General features: G+C 56.7%; 1 protein-coding gene across 3 annotated transcripts; it reads left to right on the forward strand.

Moving 5' to 3' along the window:
- The first annotated feature begins 4,304 nt into the window (after positions 1 to 4,304).
- Nr4a1 (nuclear receptor subfamily 4 group A member 1) lies at positions 4,305 to 24,202 on the forward strand. Of its 3 annotated transcripts, XM_076556881.1 has the most exons (8): positions 4,305 to 4,431; positions 8,145 to 8,263; positions 19,496 to 20,379; positions 21,180 to 21,309; positions 21,572 to 21,723; positions 22,023 to 22,225; positions 22,315 to 22,493; positions 23,356 to 24,202. In XM_076556881.1, exons 3-8 carry the CDS (start codon positions 19,498 to 19,500, stop codon positions 23,610 to 23,612), a joined length of 1,803 nt encoding a protein of 600 aa, XP_076412996.1. In that variant the 5' UTR covers positions 4,305 to 4,431; positions 8,145 to 8,263; positions 19,496 to 19,497; the 3' UTR covers positions 23,613 to 24,202. The 3 variants fall into 3 exon arrangements, with proteins under 3 accessions (XP_076412996.1, XP_042120510.1, XP_042120508.1); XM_042264576.2 differs by lacking the exons at positions 4,305 to 4,431; positions 8,145 to 8,263 and adding an exon at positions 10,188 to 10,344; XM_042264574.2 differs by lacking the exons at positions 4,305 to 4,431; positions 8,145 to 8,263 and adding an exon at positions 16,517 to 16,707.
- The last annotated feature ends 1,248 nt before the right edge of the window (positions 24,203 to 25,450 follow it).

Raw genomic sequence — 25,450 nt, forward strand, 5'->3', positions numbered from 1 at the left:
CTGAGCCCTCAGAATTGCGAGGGTCCGTGGGAAGGATTGAAGCGTGGCAGTCTTCGCCTGTGTGCTGTGGGTGGCATGGCTGCTTGATGATCGGGGTCCACCATGTGGATATGGAGATGCCCTGAGAAAGTTACAGGTCGGGAGGAAATGTCGTAGTCTTTGAGATTAGCGGACAAGAGTTGGGACAGCCGTAAACAGGGGCAGAGGTTGTGTGTCGTTAGAAATGCGCCCGAGGCGGAGATGGTGGCCAAGGGGGAGCTTGTTGGTGTCAAGAGGCAGCTGCAACAAGAAAGGGGAGTGTGGTCAGCTTCCTCCAAGTCAGCCCCAGATTGGCAACTAAATTAGATAGACAAGGGGATGAGATCGGGGCGATAAAGACAAAAAAAGATGCCCCTCAAGCCCTACCTTTTTGTAAAGAATGAGGGGAAATCTGTGTGTAATCCAGCATGCAGGGCATTAACCATGATCCAATGCAAAAACCTAGTGTGATCAAGAAATACTCAGCCCTCGAGCTGCTGGAATTAGGGAAGACTTTTAAACAAGCCACCGAGGATCCTGTCTCCGGCTGGCTTGTGAGGTTGTGGGACGTGGGAGTGGATGGGATCAGTCTGACTGTGGCCGCAGGAAAACTGAGTGATGTAACTTCCCAACCCTCCTTAAAGCCAAAGCTGCATGACCTGCCTCCTGTGAGGGAAATCAGCCCCTGATGCACTGGCTTATCAGAGCCATTAGGCACATTTGGTTATCTTGGTCTGAAGTCCCTGTAAACATCAGGAGCTGGAGGGCCACAGAGGAGGGGCAGAGGCTACTGAGGGAACTAGGAATTAGAGAAGTCCTGTTGGAACCTGTTCCCTGGGCCAGGTCGAGCTGTGTTCACAGAGGAGGTAAAGAAAAGGCTGACCCAGCAGGGACCTCAAGGCAGGTGTGGAGCTTTAGTGACTTTGCTGAGCCCTTTGGTGGGACAAGATCTTTATAAACAGGAAAGGCTTTGGCAGATCTCAGTGGCTTCGACTGCAACGAGAGTTTGTAAAGTGAGAGCAACCTAGAGGAGGCAGTAAAAAGGTGAAGCGGAGGAAACCGTCTGGGTGCATTACTCAGTAAATGTGGCAAGATTTGTGTCAAGCTGAGGTTCCTAAGGGGAAAATTGACAGAAGCCAAGTTGTGTGCTGAGGAGCTTCTGGGTGGCTGTGAAGCCTGAGGAGCAGTTCACAGATGGCAGCGTGGCAGAACAATACAGGTGAAGCCCATCACGCCTGACCCAAGGCCGAGTCGTTATCCCCCACACACACACCAAGGAGTGTGCATTTCCCTCCAGCAAAGATTATACTAGGGGTAGAGATGGTTTGCCCAATCAGGGACTCCCCCAACAGCCAGCTGTGGTGGATGGAGAGGCAACAGTTACAGCTACATCCACAATGCCAACCCAGGGCGACTGTGTCCCCCGGAGCCAGCAGGTGCAGCTGAGAGAGCATGGCCTTGCTCCCCGCTTGAGCCTGAGTAGGTCTGAGAAAATTAAGTCAGGCCCACTGAGCGGATCAGGTGTGGAGAAATGTAGGGGGGCTCCGGGGAAGAGCTCCGGGATATGGAAATGTATCGGCTCAGAGGGAATGATGAAGGATTACAGGGAGCTAACTAAGTTAGTGCCTCCTGTCCATGCTTCCTATGCAGCCTTGGTCAGTGAGGAAGCAGTTGATATGGGTGGATGGAACCTTCCCAGGCCGTGTTGGACGCTGGCTTCTGTTTGCTTTAGTATATCGTTTTGAACCTCTGGGGTCACTTGGCAGTGAGAACAGGTGACAACAGGCTTTCAGAGTGCTTCGCCAAGATTACCTTTGTAACCCCACTGTTACGGGATAGGGGTTCGGGATGTTGCCTTGGGCTGCCCACCCTCTGGCAAACGTCGTCTTGTTATATAGATGACGCAATGCTAACCTCTGAGGGTTTTGCACATTTGGAAAGCCATTGGAGAGACATTTGGGTACCATGGTGCTTCTGCTCACCTTACAACCCTACTGGGGCTGGGTTAATTGAAAGGAAAAAAAAAATCCAAAAGGACACTCCCAGAGGCCGATGGCTATTGAATGAAAACCCCAGTGCCAGGGGCAGGCTACCCTATGAGTTGTTGGCCAGGGAAGCCCTCAAGGCCCCACAAACCATCAAGACTATTGTTACTGCTGTTGGTTGTGTGCCAGAACTAGACGGTAAAAGCCCCTTGCTGACGACACCCCATGTGCATGCTCTGACTGCAGGACGTGGAGAAATCAAGCTGCGACTGAACGGGCAACTCCCGGCGTGCTGGCTGGCTTTCATACGGCCAGAGGTGGCCGCGCAGGCTGCTGGTGGGGAACTCTCACCAACATTGCTACTTAACTATCAACCCTGCCTGCCGAAGTACTGACATGCCAGGCGGGACGTGCCTGCTCATGAAACAGTGGCTCAGTTGTCATGAGTAAGACCAGCAGCCTTCCAGTTGGATTTAGGGCCCTCTCCTCAAGAGAGAGTTCACATCTGGTACAAAATCTAGGACAAAAACCTGTGACTGGGGAGGTCATCGGTCCCAATGGGAAGCAGCTTCTATGGTTTTACTAGATGGATGGGATGCGCCTGTCAAACTGCCTGTTTACGCCCATAGATCGATAGTTCGCAGTCTCACCACTGGTGAAGCTCCTGAGAACAAGGTTGTCATGGAGGCATGGGGGCCGATTTCTCAGCCGAAGGTGGCCATCTGCGGTCACCCCCCTCTGAGGCTCAGGGACCATTGCAGAGAGGGGACAGAGAGAATGTAGGAACCGTAGGAAGGGAGGGAGCATTGTGGAGCAGCTTCCTCTGAGATGGAAACATTGCACCCTGCAGGGAAGCTCTCGAAGTAGAAAGGGAAACAGCTCAAGATAGCTTCAGGAAGTACCCGAAACAGACCAGATGCACTAGGTCTCTCCATGCCCGAGGACACAAGAAAAGCTCAGAGGAAGTGAAGCTGAGCTCCCAAGAAGACACTCACACGAGGTGAACGGCAAAGAAGGCTGGGACCAGATCAGCTGTGGAAGAGATTTAGACCAGCTGGGGCACCTGGAAAGGACGCTCTCCAACCCGCCGGAGCAGCCGTGTGTGTGTGTGTGTGTGTGTGTGTGTGTGTGTGTGTGTGTGTGTGTGTGTGTGTTGGGAGGTTGGTGATGCAGCTGTCTTTGGGTCACATCTGCTCCTGTGAGTAACCCCTCACCCATATTCCTGCAAGTAACCCCAGTAAAACTCATAGTTCACCCAGTTGGACTCTGGCTGTATCTGTACTGTGGTCTGTCTGGGGTGAGCAGACGTGTGTGTTGTGTCTCCCCAGGAACTGTTGTGTGGCTTGTTGGAATGGGCATCTGTTGGGGAGAGGGCTTGCTTAGGACAGGGTGGACGTCTCATTTTCAGAGGCCTAGGACCTCCTTGACCCCTCATCCCGAGGGGAGAGGACAGAAGGCAGCCACACTGTGGGTCACAAGGTCCCCAGAGGAGTGGGGGAAACCAAACCCTGGGTGCCTACTGTGTGAAGACCACTTACTCCACAGCTGCTGGGGTCTGGTCACTGCAAAAGGTGGCTGCAGAGTAGAGGCTCAGAAGGCTAGGTGACTTGTCCCGGGTCACCCAGGTATATATATGGCAGCAGCCAGATCGGTGAATGCCCCTGCCTCGGAAAGTAGTTTTTCAGGAAACACGTCACCTTCTCAGAAGTCCTCTTTCTTAGCTGCCTTCTCCCGTGGGAGCCCTGTAACCTGCCTGCTACCTAGGTTCCCTGCCTTTGGGGTGTTACACGGTCCCGCAGGCTGAGAGGCTCATGCCACCTTGGGGTGCCCACAGGCTCAGAGGTAGGCTGGGGTCCTGACCTCCCAAGCAGCCTAATTGCTGTGTGACTTTGGGTTGCAGCCAAACCCCTCTGGGCCTCACTTTTTCCACCTAGCGCTCAGGGGAAGTCCCGGGTAGATTTATTTATGAGTTGGATGTCGGGGTGGTGTCCGGGAGGCCCGAGAGGGCTCACCTGGAAACAGCACCTCCCCACCCTGCCCTCGGGCGGGGCCCGTTATGTAACGGGGTGTGCAGCGGCGGCGGGAGAGCTTTGGGAGGCGGGGGACGGGGGGCGGGACGCTCGCGGCTATTCCGGGCGCCGCTATTTTTAGCCCATTGATGAGGCTGCGTCGGCCGCCGCCGCCGGGATTCCGGAGACGTCAATGGGCGCGCGTCACGGTCCCCGCCCGGCCGCTCGCCGGGGGAGGAGTTGGGGGCGGGGGGCGCGGGCGCGGCCGGAACCGCGGGCGGGGGCGCCGGGCGGGCGCGGCGAGAGCGGGAGGCGGCGGCGGTGGCGGCGGCGGCCTGGCATGGGCGACCCTGCGGGCCCGAGCGGGGTGCGAGCCCGGAAGGCGCGGGCGGAGACGCGAGCGCAGCCCGCGGGGCCAGGTGAGGGGCCGGGGCGGCGGGGACCTGCGTCCGCCGAGCTGCTGCGGGGTCAGCGCCGCCGTCCTCTCCGGCTCGCCCCGGGTGCGGCTGGGCGGGCGAGTGGCGCTGGACGCGGCCAGGCCCCGGGCATGCCTCCGCGTCCCGGTCCGCGGGAGCCAGACCAGCAGCCCAGGCTACCCGGGCCTGGGAGGCGCCACCAAGCTCCAGGAGTCTGTTGGGGCTTGGGGACAGCGGTGGCTCCAGAGGGTGGTCTGCGTGGATGCAGGGCTCGGCCCCCCGACATGGACACATCCCCTCCTTACGCGTCCGTTTTCTGATAAGTGGCCGGAGGATCTAAAGGTGGTCTCATGGAAAGTTGTGACCTGAATGGGGGGCTAGTGACATGGGCATGCTGTGGTTGGCAGGTTCCCAAAAGGCGCTGATGGACGCTCCTGCCCCGGGGCATCACAACCAAGGGGGATGTTTGTGTCAGTGACTTGGGCGAAGACTTGACAAGGAAGCCAGCTGGCTCTGTGGTGACCCAGGGCTAGGAAGAATAACAATGCACTGTGCTATGGGCCATGATGTCGATGATGGTGTCGGTTGGGCAGACAGATGGCTCACACCACTCTAATAAGAAATGGTGAGCCTTTCTTTGCCCAGCTCAGGAGTTCAGGCCCGGTGCTCACCTATGCGCAGCCACAGAGCTTCTTCGCACCCGCTCCTTGGGAGGGACTCAGACTACCCCAGGGAGTGGAGCCAGGTTCTAGATGCCCAGGTCTAAGTAGCCGGCAAAAGGGATGGATGCCTGGCCACGGCTCCCAGATCTGGGGACCTGGGCTCTAACCACAGCTTTGCCAGTTCCAAGCTGTATGACCAGGAACAAGTTTCTGAACCTTTTTAAGGTCTGGTCTTGCACAGTGCATAATAAAAACAATCCCTTTCTTGTAGTCCTGTGAGGCTGCGTTGAGAGAATGCCAGTAAAGATCTTAGCCGTAGCTTTTTGTGCCCACTGTCCAGTGGGGAGCTGTGTGCAGAGCCCTAAGGGCTTCAGAAGGCTGCCGTCCATGCCCTGTTGCAAGTGGAGATTTTAGTTAAGAAAACATTCAAATGCTCCGTAGAAAGGGCCAGCAGGTTTCTGGTGGGTCCCCGGAGGGGCTGACTAGCCCTCGAGGTAAGATTTTCTGATTCAAATTTGTGGTTCAACCAGGAGGAAAACTCATGTTCCTGTTGGCTCTGTCCCCAAATGGAAGGGACAGGCTCCTTAGCTGAAACGTCCCCTCACCTACCTGACCTTCCCCCTCAGCTCAAGTGTGGGTCATCCCTTGTCCCCCACACCCACAGGCCCCAGCACCTGCCCGTCTCTGTTTCAAACTGAATGCCATGGTGCCGAGCTGACCACACTGTTTTCTAGCAGGGAGGCAGGTGATAGACAAGTGGGAAATCTGCACCCGTCCTGTGTGGAGTGAAGACAGGTTAGTGTGGGGGTGGGGAGGTGGGCAGAGGGCTTTGAGAAGGTTAGATGGAATGGAAACCTGGTGCCTGGGGAGGAAGCAGACAGACAGACAGACAGACAGATGTGGGACAGCAACTTCCCCGGTGGAGGGAACAGCCCATGCCAAGGCTGTGGGTGGTGAAAGGGGGCCCAGGTGACTGGAGCACGTGGGGGAGGGCTGAGTGAGGAGAAGAGGGGGGGCTGGTACTGAAATGTACCCCTCCTTAGAGACCACCTTCCCCTCTTTTGAACTGCCTCAGCCTTGGCCTCTGCACGGGGCTTGTGACTGGTTCAATCCTGCGTGTGCAGCTGGGCCCAGGGTGTCGGCCTGCCCAAGATCTAGACCTCGAGGGCTCCTGGGTCTTCCCCTGCTCTGGGCACGCTGCCTCGCTCACAGTAGTTCAGGAACGCTGACTATGTGACCGTTAGGAGGGAATTTTGATCCAGGGACAGGAGATGGGATAAGACATCTGTTCACCAGAGCTGTGAGTCAACTTCTAGGTACAAGGTGCCAGGCTCTGGCCCCTGTGTCGAGAAGAGAGAGAAGACCTTGGGGCCCGGTCCACCCTGTGATGACAGGAGGTTTTGTCCTGTTTCTAGTTCAGGGAGGGCAATAGCACAGCCCCTTTGGGAAGCAGGTTTGAAGCCTCCCAGACATGTGAGGGATGACAGTTACTGTGTGTGTGTGTGTGTGTGTGTGTGTGTGTGTGTGTGTGTGTGAGATCAAATCCAGCACTCTGTGTCCGTAGGCAGGTCCTCTACCATTGCTGGCAGTTCCTTGAGGGAAAATCTGGGTGTCTCAGCCACAGGAGTGTCCCTTAGCTGGTGACCTCGGGGCAGAGGTCGGGAGCATGTGACCCACCCTGGGGCCTTCCTCTGTCAGGGTTCTTCCACCCACTTTTGTGGAAACACCGACTTCTCTTTTCCCAGCCCCCTGGCCTGCAACCCGGTCCAATAGCTGTGAAGACATTCTCGGCTTTACCCTCACTCCGGGCTCTAGAGGGAGGATGAGGACACAGTGAGAGAAAGGAGTGGGGGGGGTGTGGTGTGGGCACTGCCAATAGCCAGTGCTAGAGGAGAGCTAGAAAGTCCAGGGCTGGCCTCCACAGCTGCCTTCTGCTCTGGGAGCAGAGGCCGGGTGCCCAGAAGTGTCTAGGATGGAGCCGGGGTCTGGAGTTAGCCTTTCCTTTTCCATCTTTCTCCTCGCCCCGTCTCCCACCTCTTCTTGATTCCTGTACTGGGGGGTTGAACCCAGGACCTTGCCTTGCTTTGCCAAGCAAGCCCTTTACCATGATCTTTATCCATTCTGTTTTGAGACAGGCTCTCACTGAGATGCCCAGAGCGGCTTTGAACTCTTCCTGTAGTCCAGGCAGGCCCTGAGGTTGTAATTCTCCTGTCTCAGTCTCCTGACAAACTGGAGGTTCCAGGCTGCATTAAGAGGCCCGCTTGGCTTTTGTATGTGTTCATTTAAGACGTCCCAGGGAGGACACATCGCCATATGTGTGCTTGGATCTGTTTTCTGAGATAGGTCTCACTGTGTAGTCGTGGCTGGCCTTGAACTCACAGAGATCCCCCTGCCTGTGCCTCCCAGCTTGTTCGTTTGTAAACCCTCTACATTTTAACCCCAATTACAGCTGCCAGTTTTAGAGATGCATGTCAGTTAGAGATGGTGATTTCTTCACTGGGGAAGGAGAAGCAGGGAGAGGCTGCCATTTGTTGAGGGACTACGTGCTGGAGCCACAATTTGAATATAGGTAGCCTGGGACCCCTCACCTCGTTACTAGAAATTGACCTTCCTGTTAGGGACTGGGTTCCCGCCATAGGAATTGGTGAGAGTCTCCTTGCTTAGGTTAGAAGGCTGGGTTCCTTGAGACAAAGGAGGAGACCTCTGGACTCTGGGGCTGAGCTGGAGCCCTGTAAGGAGGGACAGGCACTTTGCCTGTCCTCACAGGGGTCACTTTCTCTCTGCTACCCATCCCTGTGTTCCCAGGGGCTTCGGGCAGGAGCAGCAGGAAGCAGGGCCACAGTGGTGGTGGTAGCGCGGCTTCTTGGCTCTGACATACCCAGATGCTGTCCATAGCTCCTGGCCACCTTCATGTCCTCCAGAGCCCATTGCCTGGACTGCCTTCTGACCCTTGTGACCTGGGTCCTGCCCTGATTCTGACTCCCTGCTTCCCAGCTCTGTTATTTCAGGAGCACATCCCTGTTTGTTCCTCACTCACGCTAATTCTCTCCATAGGCCACCATGGACAGAGGCCAGCCCCCGCCCCGCCCTGGTGACTGGGCGGCATTGCTGGGCCCTGAAGGCTGAGGGGATGGTGTGAACGTTGACAGAGTCCTGGCGGCCCATCCAGAGTGGTAAGTACTGCTGCTGTCCTTGGTGCACCCCTGGGGCCCTTGAGCAGGTGGGGTAGGATGGGGGCAGGGCTGGGGGCAGGGCTGCCTGGAGAGGATGTGGTCTGGGGGGCTGGAGGGGGAAGCCCTGCCGAGGCGGCAGGCGAGCGAGCGAGGTTGCTAAGCATGGGAACATCTGATTTCTTCAGAGGTGGGGTGATGCGGGGGTGGGGAATGGGGAAGCCTTATGTTCTTAGCAGTTTGGGCTGGAGGCTCTGGGGCCTGGTCTCATGGGTGGATGAGGGAGGGAGGTGACTGCAGCTCTCAAGGCAGGCCTGTGCATGGTTCCAGGAAGCTGAAGGGTGGGGCGGGTGAGCTGAGGGCTGGGAGCATGGCAGGGGCGTGTGGGTTTGGGGGTTGGCCTGTTTCCAGGGTGTAGGTACTGCACCAGGGAGGTACCGGTCCTGGACTCTACCTGCCAAGCATGGGGACCACCCCTGTCAACATGGCGTTATTCACCCGATATTCTTAGAAAGAAAGTCCCAAACCTGTAGCCACCCCCAAGGTGTCCTTGGCCATCTAATTTGCCCTTCCACTTGTGAGAGGGTTATAGGGGAGTAGCTTCTCATGGCCCTGTGGGGAGGGAGACTGTGTGGAGCGAAGCTGAGACTCCAGGTCCGTGGGGCTCCCCGTGAGCCCAGAGGCTGGCTGATGGTGGAGGAGGACAGCCTTCTTCAGATGGGGGACCTGGAAGGGACGGGGTGGGCTTTCTTACAGGGTCCCTGAGACCTGAGACTCTGGGATGAGGCCAAGGGAACTCAAGATTTGGTCACCATGCCTAGGGGAGCTGGGACTCAACGTGGCGTCCTGGCCATAGGCCCTGGTGCCCTCCCTCTTTCCCTGGGACGTAGGGCCATCTTCAAGCAGCAATCCCTCAGGTTTGGGATGCTCCAGAGCAGTGGTCCTCAGCCTTCCTAACGCTGCGACCCTTTAACACAGTTCGTGATGTGGCGACCCCCCCCCCACACCGTAAAATTACTTTCGTTGCTACTTCATAGCTGTCATTTTTGCTACTGTTACGAATGGTAATGTAAACATCTGTATTTTCCAGTGGTCTTAGGCGACCCCTGTGAAAAGGTTGTTTGCCCCCGAAGGGGTCGGAACCCATAGGTTGAGAACCACGGTTCTGGATGATTGTAAGACTACTCGCTGGCTCCTTCAGCATCCTCGGCCCTGTTGCTGCTTCAGGCAGAGCTGGTGATTGGGGGGCAGGATCTCATGGGGGTAGATGGAGTGGAAAAGACAGGGTGTGCAGTCAGCCTCGGGGGAGGCAGGGGAGGCCTGGGCAGTGGCTCCTGGGAGCTGGGCTGAGTGTGCACCTGGGAGCCAGCTTCTTGCTGGCAGGCAGCAGGCTCCATAACACCAGCTGGGGTTGGGGACAAGGAGAATTACTGTAAGTGGAAGGGGTAGGTGGCCCTGGTCACAGAGGAGATCTGGACTCGGGAAGCACGTGAGTCAGGACGGCTGCAATGGCCAGGTGTCTCCCTCCTCTTGGCCCGTGTTTCTACCCCCCGGCCCTGACCTGGCTTTCTAAACACCCAGCCTTCCCATTGGGGGCAGCATTCTTATTTGCCCTGTTGTCTGGGTGACGTGACCAAGTGGAACTCCCATGTCAAATATATTGCCAGTGCCACCCTGAGGGGCTGCCAGCCAGCGCCCCGTGAGTGTTAGAGCTGCTAGTCTTGTGACGTGGGCACCTGTTTGCCAGGCCTGGGCACGGGCCCAGGGTCATGCTCACTCTGGGGCTCCCGTCAGCTGACTATTTTGGGCTCTTGCTGACCTGGGCCAAAGTCAGGCCCCAGCCAAGAGGGCCCTGAGGCGGCTCTCCCCGTCCCCAGAGGCCAGCTCTGGTTTCTGCTATATAAACAGAAGAGGACACACTGGCTCGGAGACAGTTCCCATCCAGAGACTGCTCAGCCAGTACATGGCCTCAGCTGGGAAGGGCAGGCTGTCACAGTCCCCAACTGGGTTTCTCCAGGCTGTGGAAAGAGCCCATTAACCCTGGATTCTTCCTTTGTCGTCTGGGTTTGTGGGGACGAGAGCTGGTAAGTTTGGGGAGTAGGGACACTGAGGCACAAAAAAATCAAAACTGGGCTCTTGGGATTTTTTCCCCCCACTCTGCCCATCTTGCCAGATGTTTCCACTCTGAATGGCATGCTGAATCCTTTGGTTTTGAAGGGAGGGCAGAAGAGGAAGAAAAGGGTGTTAGGCAGACCTGGAAATGGAGAACGGGCTGCTGCACATTCTCTGATGGAAATCAGACTTGAGAATACTTCAAGACTGACAGAGGGGACATGGGGGACAGATTTGCCCTCTCCTTCCTCAGAGACTGCACACAGGTTGTCCATATGGCCAGGTGGAGGCCTCCAGGTTGCTCAGAGAAAGCAGTAAGCTAGGTGTCTGTGGGGCTATCTCAAGGTTACTTTCTGGGCAGAGACCCAGGCTCCCTGCCCTGTGGGCTATCTCAGGGTTGCTGATTAGGGACCCAGGCCCCCTGTCCTGTTGGGCTATCTCAAGGTTGCTCTCTGTCCAGGTTCCCTGTCCTGTAGGAACCGGCAGCTGGACTGAGGGGTAGATCTGCTAATCCCTGACTTGCCCACTCTCCTTGCTGAGAAGCAGGCTGTAGTGAAGCCAGCTGCCTGGGACCTGGGCCAGAGGCAGCCTCTTAAGTGGGAAGCTCCCACACTCTCTCCTCGTCAGTTCTTAAAAAAAAAAAAAAAAAAGTTTCCCCTTCTGAACAGGGTCCCTAACTGAATCCAGAGCCTGCCACTAAAAATACTTTAACAATAGGAAAGTGTGGCGGCCTTCCGGCTGAGGCTCCTTATCAGGGAGGTTTTATTTTGAATTTGGCTTTCTGCTGAGGAGGTTGGGTGGGGAGGAGACCTTGGGTAGGGCTAAGGAAGTTTGGTGGATGTGGGAATCCTGTAAGGTGGGAGACCCCTCCCAGATGGAGAACTAGCCAGGGGCGATGCACCCAAGAGCTTGTGAGGAGGGAGAAATGAGGTAGTCTTTCCCGAGGACTGTGACCTCCTCTGAGCTTTCCTGCTCTCTCTGCCAGTTCTTCTTGAGGTCTAACCTTATTTCTATATACTGTGTATTAATTTCTTCTGCCCGGAAGGTAGATGGGGTAGAAAAATTGCAGGATTGCAGGCAGCTTCTGTGGCCACGCTGACTTCCTTCGGTAATCAGCTTGTGTCCGTCCATCTGTCCGTCCTCCCCGCTCCCCTCACCTGCTGCATAGTGAGCCTGGAATTTTCTCTGTGCTGTATAGAGCTTCTTGCATCTTCTGTTTTCTCCCAGCCCCTCAGAGGGGAGGGGGTTACTGTTTAGTTCTCAGAGAGGGAGACTATAACCCTGGTCCCTGCCTGTCCCTGCCTGTTCCCTGCAGGTTCCTGGCATCCCGGTCCAAGTGTTCTGTTGGCGTGTTCAGCCTTTCCCTTCCCCAGTGAACTGAGTTCCCCACCAATGGAACTTATGATGTTCTCGTGGGAAATGGTTTCGAAGGGCCATGGGACCCGGCCAGGTTTCACTACAAGGAGATTTGCTGGCCTGGAGCTCTTCCAGAGCTTACCTGTATCGAGGGAGCAGGGGACATGTTTTATGGGCTAACCTGGGAACCTGTTTTTTGGGGGGGAGGGGAGGAGGGGGTAAAAATATAAGGTCACTGCAGGGCCTGGAGAAGGACCAGGAGATGAGAGCCAGAGAGTTGGACTTGATCCTTCACCTGGGTTCACAGAGCTGCCATGGGAAGCCCCTGAGGCCACAGGTAGCACTTCTCTGCCCACAACACAAATCCCCTGCCCACTGCCAGGGCAGGAAGCGGAAGTGGCCCGGTCAGGGCTGGCAGCATGGGGCTGAGCCGGGGAAGCTCCCGGGGCCACTTCTCGGTGGGAGGAAACGAGGTCGCCTCCCTGGACCCACCCCATGGGAAGAGCATGGAGGCCGTGGGTGGGGACCGCCTTAGTAGAAGAGGGGGGAGGTTCCTGCCCTCCGGCTTACAGGGTGGGGCCCAGCCCAAGGGGCATCGTGGGAAAGGGCTGTGTGAGTCCACTTCCCTATTCCCTGTTTACCCAACTCGGCTGAGGAGTGATGGTCGACATTGCTAGCTCAGGCTACTTACCACTGAAGAGCCAAGGCCCTTTGCAAGGGGAGAGTGCGATCCTCACAGGATGGGGCTGAGCTTGAGTCTCTGATTCCCTGTCATACTGTTTTCCTTCTCCTCATCCTGCTTTTTGAGACCGAGTCTGGATATGTGTACCAGGCTGCCCCTGAATTTTCGGTGATTCTCCTGCCTGCGTGCTAGGATTACAGATGTGAACCACCATGCTTTCCTAAGGTCATACGGGGCAACTCGTGCCAGCTCCCTCTGTTCTGAGCAACCGTGGACAGGACACACGTCTAATGAGAAACAGCTACTATGATTTCAGAAACATACACTTGAACTTGAACTCAGTCAGGTCCAGCTGCAGCTGCATCCACTTAAACCAGCGGTTCTCAACCTTCCTAACGCTGCGACCCTTCAATACGGTCCCTCGTGTCGTGGTGACCCCCAGCCATACGGTTATTTCCATTGCTACTTCATAGCTGTAAATTTGGCTACTGTTAATGAATCGTAATGTAAATATCTGTGTTTCCCGATGGTCTTAGGCAGCCCCTGTGGAAGGGCCCTTAGACCTCCCAAAGAGGTCGTGACCCACAGGTTGAGAACTGCTGTCATAGGGTAAAAGCTTTGGGAGTGTAGTCTGAAGACCCCTCGAGCCAACACACTTGGGGCCCAACCATCTGAATCAGGAACTGGCATGCTTCCAGACCCACCGAAGACACCCACAGAGACACCTGTAACTGCTTCTACGGTGGATTTACAGGACTCGGGGGTCAAGTCAGCATACGCATAAAACAGGAGTTAGAGGATCTGTTTATAAAATGCAGGTTATGATTTCAAGCTTGGGGCAGGAAGAGGGCTGAATGAATGGATTCAGGTGCGGTATCTTGGCCCAAAGTCTGGTCCTTGGTTAGTATCTTGTTCCTGGACTTACCTCCCTACACCAGTGGGAAAAGGCTTTTTGGGAGTTGGGTGGCCCAGGAGCTGAAGTCAGAGAGGCCAGGCAGGACTCCAGCAGGGAGAGGAACAGCGTGCCTGTGGCTGTGGTGGCAACTGGTACTGGGAATTAGCCGAAGGACCTTGCCTAGGGCCGAGTGATGATGTGCATCGGTAGGTTGGGCCCTGGTGTGGGCCTGACTGGTCAGCACTGGTTTTTGTCGGCAGGCAGAGTGGTTATGTCTTCTCCCTGCCCTCCGCGGGTTTCAGGTGTTCATCTTTAGTTTTGGACTTCCCACGTTACTCACTTCCCCTACCCCCAGTGAACAGCTGATCCTGGTTTGAGTCCTGAAAGCAAGACTCGGTGCTCCCCTGAGAGGTTTCTGTCTAGTCTGGACCCAGGCTTGCTCTGGGTCTCCCTCAGCTTGCATCCGGTATGCGCCTGCTTCCACCCTGCAGGGCCCTGGGCTACGCTTCTAGGGCAGCCTATGATCAGCAGGACGAAGTCTGGGATTCCTCCAGGTCCTTTTGGCCTTTCTTCCCTCCGCTGGGCTGTGTGCTCCACTCTGGTCCCTGCATGGGTGGCCCAGCTGTGTCCCCACAGAGAGACTCTTTCCCCTTAGTGATGCTACTTAGAGTGTAGTTGAGTTTAGACCTCCAGCACCACACTTCCACGTAGCAGCCGCAGTTCCTCATCCTCCTCTAGCTTTGAGGCAGCAAGAGGGCAGCCTCTACGATGTGCAGTGGCTCTAGGTGGTTGGCCCTGGTGAGGGTATCCATAGTGAGATAGTGAGTTCCCCGGCCCTGGTGAGGGTGCAGTGTCGGGGTATCCACAGTGAGATAGTGAGTTCCCCGGCCCTGGTGAGGGTGCAGTGTGGGGGTATCCACAGTGAGATAGTGAGTTCCCCGGCCCTGGTGAGGGTGCAGTGTCGGGGTATCTATAGTGAGATGGTGGTGAGTTCCCCAGCCTGGGTGAGGGTACAGTGTCAGGGTATCCACAGTGAGATGGTGGTGAGTTCCCCAGCCTGGGTGAGGGTACAGTGTCAGGGTATCCACAGTGAGATGGTGGTGAGTTCCCCAGTGCTTACATGCCCACTTCTCCTACAGGGTGGTCTGGGCCACTCTGTGCAAAGGCAGAATGGTGGGGAGGAGGAGGATGCTGGGACTGGAGGTGGAGAAAAGCCTGGGCCTCAGCACACCCTGCTGAAGACAGGACAGTGCACCTGCTCTTGCTGGCAGGAAGAACCCTTCCGGCTTGTTTTTGCTGGCATATTAAAAACCATCTTGGGAGTAGAGGGAGGCATCCAGGGCTGGGTAGAGAGATAAGGTAGGGAGCCAGAAGTGATACAACCTAGGGCCAAGAATGTACGTGCTTCAGAGTGAAGGTGCCTCCTCATCGAACCCCTGGGTCCTGTTTTCAAATGATAGTAGTTTTCCATAAACAAAAGGCCCAAGGAGAGAAAAATCTAACTATGGATGGTGTGTGGATCCTATCCACACTTCATCTTCCCCCAGGTGGCCTAGAAGTTCTTTGGAAGGTGGCTCGGGAAAGTTCAGAGCCGTGGACTCAATAACAGCAAGACTACATGTTGGCTTGGGGGTTCTGGTAACTTCTGACCAGGTCACTGAATGACCCCGGCATTGTACCAAAGCTGCTCCATGTGTAGGGGGACAGTGAAGATTTAGGAGGAAGCGACAGGTTGGTTAGGGAGGTCTTTTCTGGTGAGGGGATGGACTCCAGGTTACAAATGCCAGGCAAACAATCTACCACCAAGCTACACCCTCAGCCCATTTTTTAAATGGGAGAAGGGGAGGTCATTGGGTATTCCCAGTTAAGGCTGCTGCATCAGTGGGCTGGCATTGGCTGCGGCTGGCATTGGCTGCGGCTGGCAGTGGAAATGGGGGATGTGGGGGACAGACCGATATTTCAAAGAGGATCCCAGTTGGGGAAGGTTGCAGACTATGCTGTAAACCTCCGAGCCATCTCTCCAGACGTCTCTACCTTGCTAGCAAATGAGTCCAAGCTTGGGCTGGACTGGGCACATGTGCAAGGTGACAGCTGAACCCAATAGGCTCCAGGTGGTTGCAGCCTGGTCTGCACTTGGATACAGCCCTGGCAGGTCCTTCACTGCAGGCGGTAACTGGTTAGAGCCGCTCCTCTTCAGTGCTGCTGGAGTGGGAAGGCAAGTGCTTCCTTATCAGGAGGGGGCCAAGGAAAAGAGCCCCTTGGAGATGGTCCTGGGTTCTACCCCAGTGTGCCACCACCTAGCTGAGTGACCTTGAGCAAGGACCATTAATTATGTCTCTGAGTCTATTTATAAAATGGGGAAGAGTTGGCATGAGTTTGGAGGTTTCTCAGGCTCCACCCGGTTCTGAAATTCGGCAATTTCTCAACTAGGGTGCATCCATCCTGCCAGAGGTTAGGGGGGCCACTGGTGAGAAGCCAGCATCAGTCCGGAGCAGAGTCCGTTGGGCCAGCATGGGCCTGGCAAAGCCAGATCGTCCATCGCCAGGAGCGAGGCTAGGGTTCTAGGTGCCATCCCTGGGACCAGAGACCTTGCTGGGCAAGATGCACCAAGTGCACCTTGCCAAGGCTGAGGCAGGGGGCACAGCTCACTTTCCCGTCTCCTGGGTGTGTTCCAGAGTTGCTTGTCTCAGCTCTGACCTGCTCTGGCTTCCCCGAGTGGCAGAGAGCGACAACCCTAGGTGCCCAGGACAGGCTGGGAAAGGGGCAAAGGCGGAGCAGAGCCCGGGGTAGGGATGGGCAGGAAGGAGCGGCAGGAAGGAGCGGGCACGGTAGGCACTGGGAACAGCTGGAGGGGAGGAGATCCTGCTCCGGGGAAGCCCTGGGGGTGCGGCTCTACAGCACCCCCTCCTCCTAGTCGGTTATTTCGGACCCCGGGACCCGATCCCGGGTCCGGTTTGGGGAGCCTAACGGGTCTGGAAGCTGCTATATTTAGCGTGCGCGGCGGGCGAGAGGAAAACTATTTATAGATCAAACAATCCGCGCTCCCTGCGTCAATGGAACCCCGCGTGCGTCACGCGCGCAGACATTCCAGGCCCCCCCTCTTCGCCCCGCCCCCTCGGGCTCCCCGTCCCCGCGCCTCCTCCTGGCCGCCTCCCGCCGGAACCGCGCCGCCCCCCGCGCCCTTGTATGGCCAAAGCTCGCCGGGCCGCGTGCGTCAGTGGCGCCCCCGCCCCTCCCCATGCGTCACGGAGCGCTTAAGAGGAGGGTCGGGCTCGCCAGGGGAGCCCCAGTGCAGGAGGCGGTGAAAGTTGGGGGAGTGTGCGAGAAGGACTGCGGAGCGCACGCGGGACCAGGCTGCGACTGGGTCGCTGGTCCCGGCCAGGGAGAGCCGCAGCCGGCCGGGTAGGTACCCCGCGGGGAGTGTGCGACTCTTTCTAGGGGTGGTGCATGAAAGAGATCGGTGTACGCGCGGGCGGAAAGGATGTCTTCGGGTCGGCTTGCGAGGAGGGGTGTGTAGAGTGCATCTGTGGTGTTCAAGGGTAGCTCTTGGAGCGGGGTGAGCTCGGGCTTGAGGTTTGGGGAGCGGGTGAAGGGTCTGCAAGGTGGTTGGTGCCGGTAGGTAGTGGAGGCTTGTCCAGCGCTTGTTTTTTGTTTTGTTTTGGTTTCCCCACAGGGCGCCCGAAGAGGCGCACCGTACTCCGGGTTTGAGTGCTGATTGTGGGGTGTATGGGTGTATGTATAGCCTGAGCATGTTGCGGAGAGAAGGTATACGGTAGAGCTTCCGCGCTGCTGGGATCCATCCAACTCCATGTAGGATTGGATTTCCACGGGTTTCCTTCCCAGGCTGTCAGCTCCTTTCCCAGTTGTTTACTTAACACTTTATAGGCTGTAGTTAAAATTTCAGATTCCCCTGCTGAACTTTCTGCCTGAACGGTGCAGGAGCTGAAGGAAATGGCTAGCTAGACTGGCGGGGTGGTTGCTGCGTTGGACTAAGTTGGCAGCGTGAGTGTGTCTAGAAGTATACGAAGGATTGTTTGAGCTGTACCCTGGCTCAGTCAGGGAAAGGGACACGTGGAGACTGGGTGGAAGTGCTCAGGCTGGAGTCTTAGTGTGGTCCTGACCCGGGGATAACTCTCCTGTCAATCGAGACAGGCTTGCAGATCACCCCAGTGGTCCCTGTTGGTTCTGTTAAGTAGGTACCTGAGGATTGTTCACCTAACAGGTGCAAGCCGCTGTGTGGCCAGGACCTGCCCCAAGCCGGATTCTCCCACTCCCTCCTTCAACCCCGCCTCTTCCTCCTCTCCACCCCCCCCTTGGGACTATCCCTTCCCCCACACACCCCAGGAGGCGAGATGCAGGTCTGTATCTTGTGTTGCTGACTATCTGCCTGAAGCAGGGTAGATTGGTGGGGGTTGATCCGGATGTAGGATGTCCAAGTGGAGAAACAGGATTTGAATGAGGCTGGAACAAATGCCCAGTCCTGACTGGCTGCCACCCTTCTTCCTCCACCCCCAACCCATCCCTGCCTGGGCTGCTTCTCCCAAGCAGAGGCAGAAGTGGCCATGTTGATTTCTCACAGGTGCTGTATGCCTGAGGGACGTGCCACTGGGCAGGCAGGGCAGGAACTTGGGGGTCACTGTTATTGGGAAGTTCCATGTCAGGCCAGGGGTGGGGCTGTGCTGTCCAGACACCTAGGGGTGGGTGGGGATGGGGGACATGCTGGGGCGAGAGGGCCTCAAGGGCTCTGGCCAGCAAGTGGTGACAGTCTACGTCCCATCCTCTGTCCCAGCTTGAGCCTCTGTGTGGCTTGCCTTCCCAGCTAGAAAGGCCAGAACTATACAGACCCCAGACTTGGAGGTTGGAAGGGACGCTAGGTCCTGGAGCCTCCTCTGCAGGATTTCTGAACAGATAGAAACTTAAGGGTCTCCCTGGCATGGTGCTGTCTCTGCTCTTTCAGGTGCTCCTGTGTGTGTGTGTGTGTGTGTGTGTGTGTGTGTGTGTGTGTGTGTGTGTGTGTGTGTGTGACACGTTGCCAAGCCCCTGGATGCTACAAGAAGCAGACGTCTGCTTTAGCAGGGGAGCATAGGCAGAGACAGGTTGTCTTCCTGCCTCTAGCAGCAGGCTCCCGCACTCTGCCTAATGAACCTGTGTCTCCTGCTGGACTCTTAAGTGTCCTCTTATAAAAAACGACCCGGTTAGCTGAGAAATTCCTTTTGGGAGCGGCCCTTTCTCCTGTGTGTCCAGAGGCTCCTCTCTGGGTCTTCCTGCTCAGTCCCTCACCTCCCTCTGATATATGGTATTTAAGACTTGATTATTAATGAATTTTAATTGTGTGTGTGTGCGCGCGCGCGCGCTCTCTCTACAAGGCTAGAGCCATCAGGTGACCTGGAGCTGAAGTTACAGATGGTTGTGAGCCACCTGATGTGGGTGCTGGGAACTGAACTCGGGTCCTCTGGAAGAGCAGCACATGCTCTTATACACTGAGCCGTCTCTCCAGCCCCCAGTACATGGTATTTAAACATCTGTAGCCATGTTACCCAACACCTGGAAACGTTCCAGAAAGTGCAGAGTGGGTGCGCAGCCCCAGAGAGTGGGACTGGGTGCCTGTGGGATCAGCACACAGGGCTGAGGTGGGGCTGGGATCTGGGGCTGCCTTGTTCCTAAGGCCACTGTGGTAGACAGTTGGACCATGACCTGCAGCTTCTCCATTTCCAGGACATCTGTGGAGACAGACACTGGGGTGGGGGTGGTGAGGAAGGGGGTATGCAGAGCCTGGCATGTGCCTGGGAATGTATTCCCAGGAAGTGCCTGGTTGAGAAATCAGCAGATCTGCTCCTGGGGGCTGGGCCGAAGCTCTGTGGGTTGCCTCCCCCAGCCCCCACCCGTGAACAGGAGGCTGGGGGTTGGAGGAACACAACTTCCCCCTGTTCCTGCAGGGAAGGGCTGGCTAGATGCCTTCCCTAGGGTTCCCAGGCCCACTGGGGTGTGGCTGGCCTTCTGACTGAGCCCTCTTGGGCTCATGGGTCTCTGCCCGGGAGCTTTGTGTCTCAGAGTGAGATAGTGCTTGGGCTCGGGGATCAGGATTCCTGGGTTCTGTGGTCTTGCCACCAGGCTCCCCCGGGTCCACCAAGCTTTCTGCTGCTTCTTACTGGCTCCTCCCCTTCCTCCCTCGGGTCTCCTCCCTCTCCAGAGATGCCCTGTATCCAAGCCCAATATGGAACACCAGCAGCGAGCCCGGGACCGCGTGACCACCTGACCAGTGACCCCCTGGCCCTTGAGTTTAGCAAGCCTACCATGGACCTGGCCAGCCCTGAGGCAGCGCCCACCGCACCCACAACCCTGCCCAGCTTCAGCACCTTCATGGACGGGTACACCGGAGAGTTTGACACCTTCCTGTACCAGCTGCCGGGGACAACCCAACCATGCTCCTCCGCTTCCTCGTCAGCCTCCTCCACGTCTTCTTCCTCGTCCTCAGCCACCTCTCCTGCCTCCGCTTCCTTCAAGTTTGAGGACTTCCAGGTGTATGGCTGTTATCCCGGCACCCTGAGTGGCCCCTTAGATGAGACCCTGTCCTCCAGCGGCTCTGATTACTATGGCAGCCCCTGCTCGGCTCCCTCGCCATCTACGCCCAGCTTCCAGCCACCCCAGCTCTCTCCTTGGGACGGCTCATTTGGCCACTTTTCCCCCAGCCAGACTTATGAAGGCCTTCGGGCATGGACAGAGCAGCTGCCCAAGGCTTCCGGGCCTCCACCACCTCCAACCTTCTTCTCCTTCAGTCCCCCAGCCGGCCCCAGCCCCAGCCTGGCCCAGAGTTCCCTAAAGTTGTTCCCACCACCAGCCACCCACCAGCTTGGGGAGGGTGAGAGCTATTCCATGCCAGCGGCTTTCCCCGGCTTGGCGCCCACTTCTCCGAACCTGGACACCTCCGGGATTCTGGATGCACCTGTGGCCTCCACCAAGGCCCGGAGTGGGGCTTCGGGCGGCAGTGAGGGCCGCTGTGCCGTGTGTGGGGACAACGCTTCGTGCCAGCATTACGGGGTCCGCACCTGCGAGGGCTGCAAGGGTTTCTTCAAGGTATTTTGATGAAGATACTGTGGGTGCTTGCAGCCCTGTTGGAAGTGGGGATGGAGTGGGTCTCACCACGTTGGGGTCTGTAGTAACCTTCACAGCTGGTTCTGCCCTGCAGGAAGAGGACAGGCGTATCGTTTTCCCCGGGAACCTGGGACCCTTCACCCTCGGGGGCATTCAGAGCTCTAGGGCTGCCGAAAGCCGGGGAGGGGGGGCAGAAGGTGTGGCTCGTGCAGTGGTGTTCAGGAACAGAAATGCTAGTGGTCAGCCTCTGCTTCTCCCCTGCCCCCGCCCTCGCCCTGGTGACGAGGGGGCCACGGGCACTTGTGTTCCTGGCACTGGATGAAAGGTCCAGGCAGAGGGTTTGGTTCCTCCAGGCTGGGGGTGGACTTGGGAACAGGCTGTGTGTTTGTCCCGGTGCTGGGTGCCTGCTTGGCTTCCCTTCCCCACCCCCCCACCCCCTTAGGTCTCTCTTCCTTGCCCCAGGAAAGGGCAGGTGGACACAGGCAGACACCTGTTCAGAACAGGTGTCTGGGCGGCCTCGAGGTCCTAGCCCCTTCGTCTCGGGCTCTGGAATCTTCCTTTTGAGGCAGGGCCCTCCCCCAGCGTGCCCCAGACTTCTCTCCCCGCTCTGGCCCTCGATGTCTCCCTCCCCTGCACCCAAATGTTAGGAAAATAGCTATGAACAGAGAGTGCTTTTGTCTGCGTCGTCGTCGTTGTCGTCGGCAGCAGGATCTGGACGGTCCCCTCCCCTGGGCTCCCCCCCCCATGCTCTGACAGCCTGTTCCGTGTCTCCCCCCCTCCAGCGCACAGTACAGAAGAGTGCCAAGTACATCTGCCTGGCAAACAAGGACTGCCCTGTGGACAAGAGGCGGCGGAACCGCTGCCAGTTCTGCCGCTTCCAGAAGTGCCTGGCTGTGGGCATGGTGAAGGAAGGTGGGTGGTGAGACGGGGCGACCCGCCCGACGGGGTGGGGCAGCCAGGGTCACCGGGCATCCGCCTCCAATTCCCGCTCCCACCTCTAGACTCCAGCCCCGAAACGCAGATCCAGCTTGCACCTGCCTTGCTGGCCAGGGTCGGGTGGGGTGGTGGGGTGGGCCTGGGTTCCCCGTCTTTGACTTCTCCGTCAAAGTGGTGTGTACGGGGTGAGTTGAAGACCCCTTCATTTCTTTCCCCAATACTGCCCGTTTCTCTGCAGTCGTCCGGACAGACAGCCTAAAGGGGCGGCGGGGCCGGCTGCCTTCAAAACCCAAGCAGCCCCCGGATGTCTCCCCGACCAATCTCCTCACTTCTCTCATTCGGGCGCATCTGGACTCGGGGCCTAGCACCGCCAAGTTGGATTATTCCAAGGTGAGGTCCCGCCCACCTGCCCCGCCCCTGGGAACGTATGCAGTGCCTGCCTGTTAGGAGAGGTTCTCCTTCCAGGACAGCATCAGGAAGCGGGGAGCCTCCTCCTGGGCACCGACTAAATGCACTGGGGTGGGCGTGGGGTGGGGGAACCGGTTACAAACCGCTGCCGTAGCCCTGGGTGTTCCTGTGGGGATTGACAAGCACACGGGCCCAGTCTAGGGCTCATTTGCCCTCCTGGGTCTGACGTGCCAGGGTGTGACAGCCGGACGTGGTGCTTAGCTCTTCGTGGTCCCTTGCAGTTCCAGGAGCTGGCGCTGCCCCGCTTTGGGAAGGAGGATGCCGGTGATGTGCAGCAGTTCTATGACTTACTCTCGGGTTCCCTGGACGTCATCCGAAAGTGGGCCGAGAAGATCCCTGGCTTTGCCGAGCTTTCCCCGGGAGACCAAGACCTGCTGCTGGAGTCCGCCTTCCTGGAGCTCTTCATTCTCCGCCTGGCCTACCGGTGAGCTGCCCGCCCGCCTACCATCCTCCTCACCCTGCTGCTCTAGCCTGTCTGTACCCAAGTCCTGACTGTCCTCTGCCTCCTGCCAGATCTAAGCCCGGTGAAGGGAAGCTCATCTTTTGCTCAGGCCTGGTGCTACACCGGCTACAGTGTGCCCGAGGCTTTGGCGACTGGATTGACAGCATCCTAACCTTCTCACGGTCCCTGCATAGCTTGGCTGTGGATGTCCCTGCCTTTGCCTGCCTGTCTGCTCTGGTCCTTATCACCGGTGAGTGGCAAGCACCAGGCTGGGCCCCAGGGTCGCAGGGCCACTGGGTAGGTGGCCTCTAGCATTTGGGGACCCCTAGAGTGCCTGCAGCATTTGGGATGTCAGGACCTGGAAGGGGACTCGGCTGTATCTACCTCTAAAGCTCATGGCAGCCTTTGAATGACCCCAGCCTCCCCGAGACACAGCCTTAGATGCTGAGGACCTGGTGTAGGGAGTCAGTTTGTTTGGAAACCTCCCTGTCAATCTCGCAGCACACAGGAAAGTGCACGCGTGAATTTTTCACATGCTGTACTTGGATAGCCAGCGCTGTGGCCCAGAAACAGAGGACCAGCTTCAGCTCTTCAGGCTCCCTCCCATTCTTGTCTCTGTAAGAGGCAGCCACCCTGCCAACCACAGTGGTTGTGCCTGTTGTGGGTACATATATCACAGGGGTTGGACTCCGGTGATAAAGGTAGAGGTTTCTCTCTTCTGCTTCTCCCCCTTTCCCACTGAAGTTTCTTAGGGGACCTGCCTGAATAGGACAAAATCAGGAGAGCCGGGGCTTGAATGGGTAGTGAGGTCTATACGTAGCTCTCCTTGGTGGCAGCCCTCCTGTGAGATCCCAGGCTCCCTCAAAACCGTGTGGAACCTGTACCCCAGAAAACCTGGATTAGTGTTTTATTTCCTTGGTCTGAACTTAGGCAAGTCAGGAAAGCTGTCTGGGCCTCGCTCTCTCCCTTGGGACGGTGGAAACAATCGTTTCAAATGCTAGCCGGTCTGGGGAATGAGTGCCTGTGGGACGTGCTAGAGGAGTTGGGGGGCTCTGGGGGAGAGGGCGTCAGCTGAGCGACTCACTCTGTACTCCCTGCTGCCGCCGCCGCAGACCGACATGGGCTCCAGGATCCTCGCCGGGTAGAGGAGCTGCAGAATCGCATCGCCAGCTGCCTGAAGGAGCACATGGCAACCGTGGCCGGAGAGCCCCAGCCAGCCAGCTGCCTGTCGCGTCTGCTGGGCAAACTGCCTGAGCTTCGAACCCTGTGCACCCAAGGCCTGCAGCGCATCTTCTACCTCAAGCTGGAGGACCTGGTGCCCCCTCCACCGATTGTGGACAAGATCTTTATGGACACGCTGTCTTTCTGATCCCTACCCTGAACACGTGTGCACACGTGTGTGTGTGTGTGTGTGTGTGTGTGTGTGTGTGTGTGTGTGTGTGTATGTGCCCTTATGTCACCCATGTGCCTTTAAGCCCACGGACCCCCAGAGCACTCCACCCCCAGCCTGGTTTTGAGCTAAGACTGACTCGCCTCCTCATTCCAGAAGATGGGCAGGGAGCTCAAGCCCTGGGGGAGGGGGTGCATTCACGGGGGTGACCCCACTATTTGTCTTATCCCTCTAGCTCAGTCCTGGCCTTCGTGGTTTCTTTTTTTTGTAAGATAAAACATTTTTAACACATACCACCCTGCTGTAAATAAGCCGAAGCTGCTGTAAATACAGAAAGGAAGAGGTTGAGGTGGGGGTTGGGAGGGGGGTGGGGCCCCCACCAGCCTGGGCAAGCCTTTCAGCCTCCAACTTGAGATCTCTTCCCCCTTCCTTCCTCATGTACATAACTGTCACTCAAGGTGAATGGCAGGTTCCGATTTATATTTGTGTATTTTCCTGGATTTATAGGATGTGACTTTTCTGATTAATATATTTAATATATTGAATAAAAAATAGACCTGTAGCTGAAATTGAGTCTTTTCTCTGACGTCACTGTGTGTTCTGCTGTAATTAATTACGTAAGATGTGGCCGTAGCACCGGGGAAATCTCAGCTGTCGCCAGTGGGCTGGCTGGTAAGCCTGCGTTACTCACTTGCAGGTGGCAGGTCATGACGGGGCCTGGCTCTCCTCTCTCGCGCAAACACACGTCTCACTGTGCAGCACGTGTAGGATAGATGTGCTGTGTGGCTCAGTTGGCCTCAAGCTGTCCTCCTCCTTCCGCTTCCTGAGTGTTGGGATTACAGATGTGCACCCTCTACCTGCATCTGGAACTCATTCCTAGCGTGAGAGGCCTCTGGTAACGGCTGGCTGATGGGCCAGCAGTGGATGGCGACTCCCCCCAGGGATTAGAGTGGCCAGGATAGATCTAGCCTCAAGCCTCAGGTCGGTCTCTTAGGGTTATGACCCTGGGGTAAGGGATACTTTATGATTTAGACTTTTGTTGGGGGGTGGTTAAGACAGGTTTCCCTGTGTAGCCTTGGCTGTTCTCGGAATTCTGTAGAGCAGGCTGGACTTGAACTCACAGAGATCTGCCTGCCTCTGCCTCCCAAGTGCTGGGATTAAAGACGTGCACCACCACCAAAAGACGTGCACCACCACCACCTGGCTAAAAATATTTTTTAAAATATTTATTGGTGGGGTTAGGGATTTAGCTTGGGCCCTGGGTTTGGTCCTCAGCTCTGGAAAAAAAAAATTGGTTAAAAAGAGAAAAAAAAAATTCCATGGTTTTAGCCAGGCTGTGGTGGTGCACGCCTTTAATCCCAGCACTTGGGAGGCAGAGTCAGGCGGATCTCTGTGAGTTCAAGGCCAGCCTGGTCTATAGAACGAGTTCTAGGACAACCAAGGCTAAATGGAGAAACTCTGTATAGAAAAACAAAAGCAAACGATCAAAAACACCAATGACAGCCAATGTTGGAGACGATGTGGAGCAAAGGGAACACTCCTTCACTGTTGGTGGGAATTTAAACTTGTACAACCACTGTGGAAATCAGTATGGTGGTTTCTCAGAAAATTAGGAATCGAACTACCTCAAGACCCAGCCATCCTACTCTTGGGCATATACCCAAGGAATGCTGATTCATACCATAAAGATACATGCTCAGCTATGTTCATAGCAGCACTATTTGTAATAGTCAGAACCTGGAAACAACCTAGATGCCCGTCAACGGAAGAATGGATGAAAAAAATGTGGTACATATACACAATGGAGTACTACTCAG

This window comes from Peromyscus maniculatus, chromosome 20 (assembly GCF_049852395.1).
Source record: "Peromyscus maniculatus bairdii isolate BWxNUB_F1_BW_parent chromosome 20, HU_Pman_BW_mat_3.1, whole genome shotgun sequence".
NCBI classification, from domain to species: domain Eukaryota; kingdom Metazoa; phylum Chordata; class Mammalia; order Rodentia; family Cricetidae; genus Peromyscus; species Peromyscus maniculatus.

Bases quoted from the DNA above. Each gene is read 5' to 3' on its own strand.
- Nr4a1 (XM_076556881.1), top strand. From the start codon at position 19,498: ATGCCCTGTATCCAAGCCCAATATGGAACACCAGCAGCGAGCCCGGGA. The intron at 21,310-21,571 runs GTGGGTGGTGAG...GTTTCTCTGCAG, and splicing joins TGTGGGCATGGTGAAGGAAG to TCGTCCGGACAGACAGCCTA. The intron at 22,226-22,314 runs GTGAGCTGCCCG...GCCTCCTGCCAG, and splicing joins ATTCTCCGCCTGGCCTACCG to ATCTAAGCCCGGTGAAGGGA.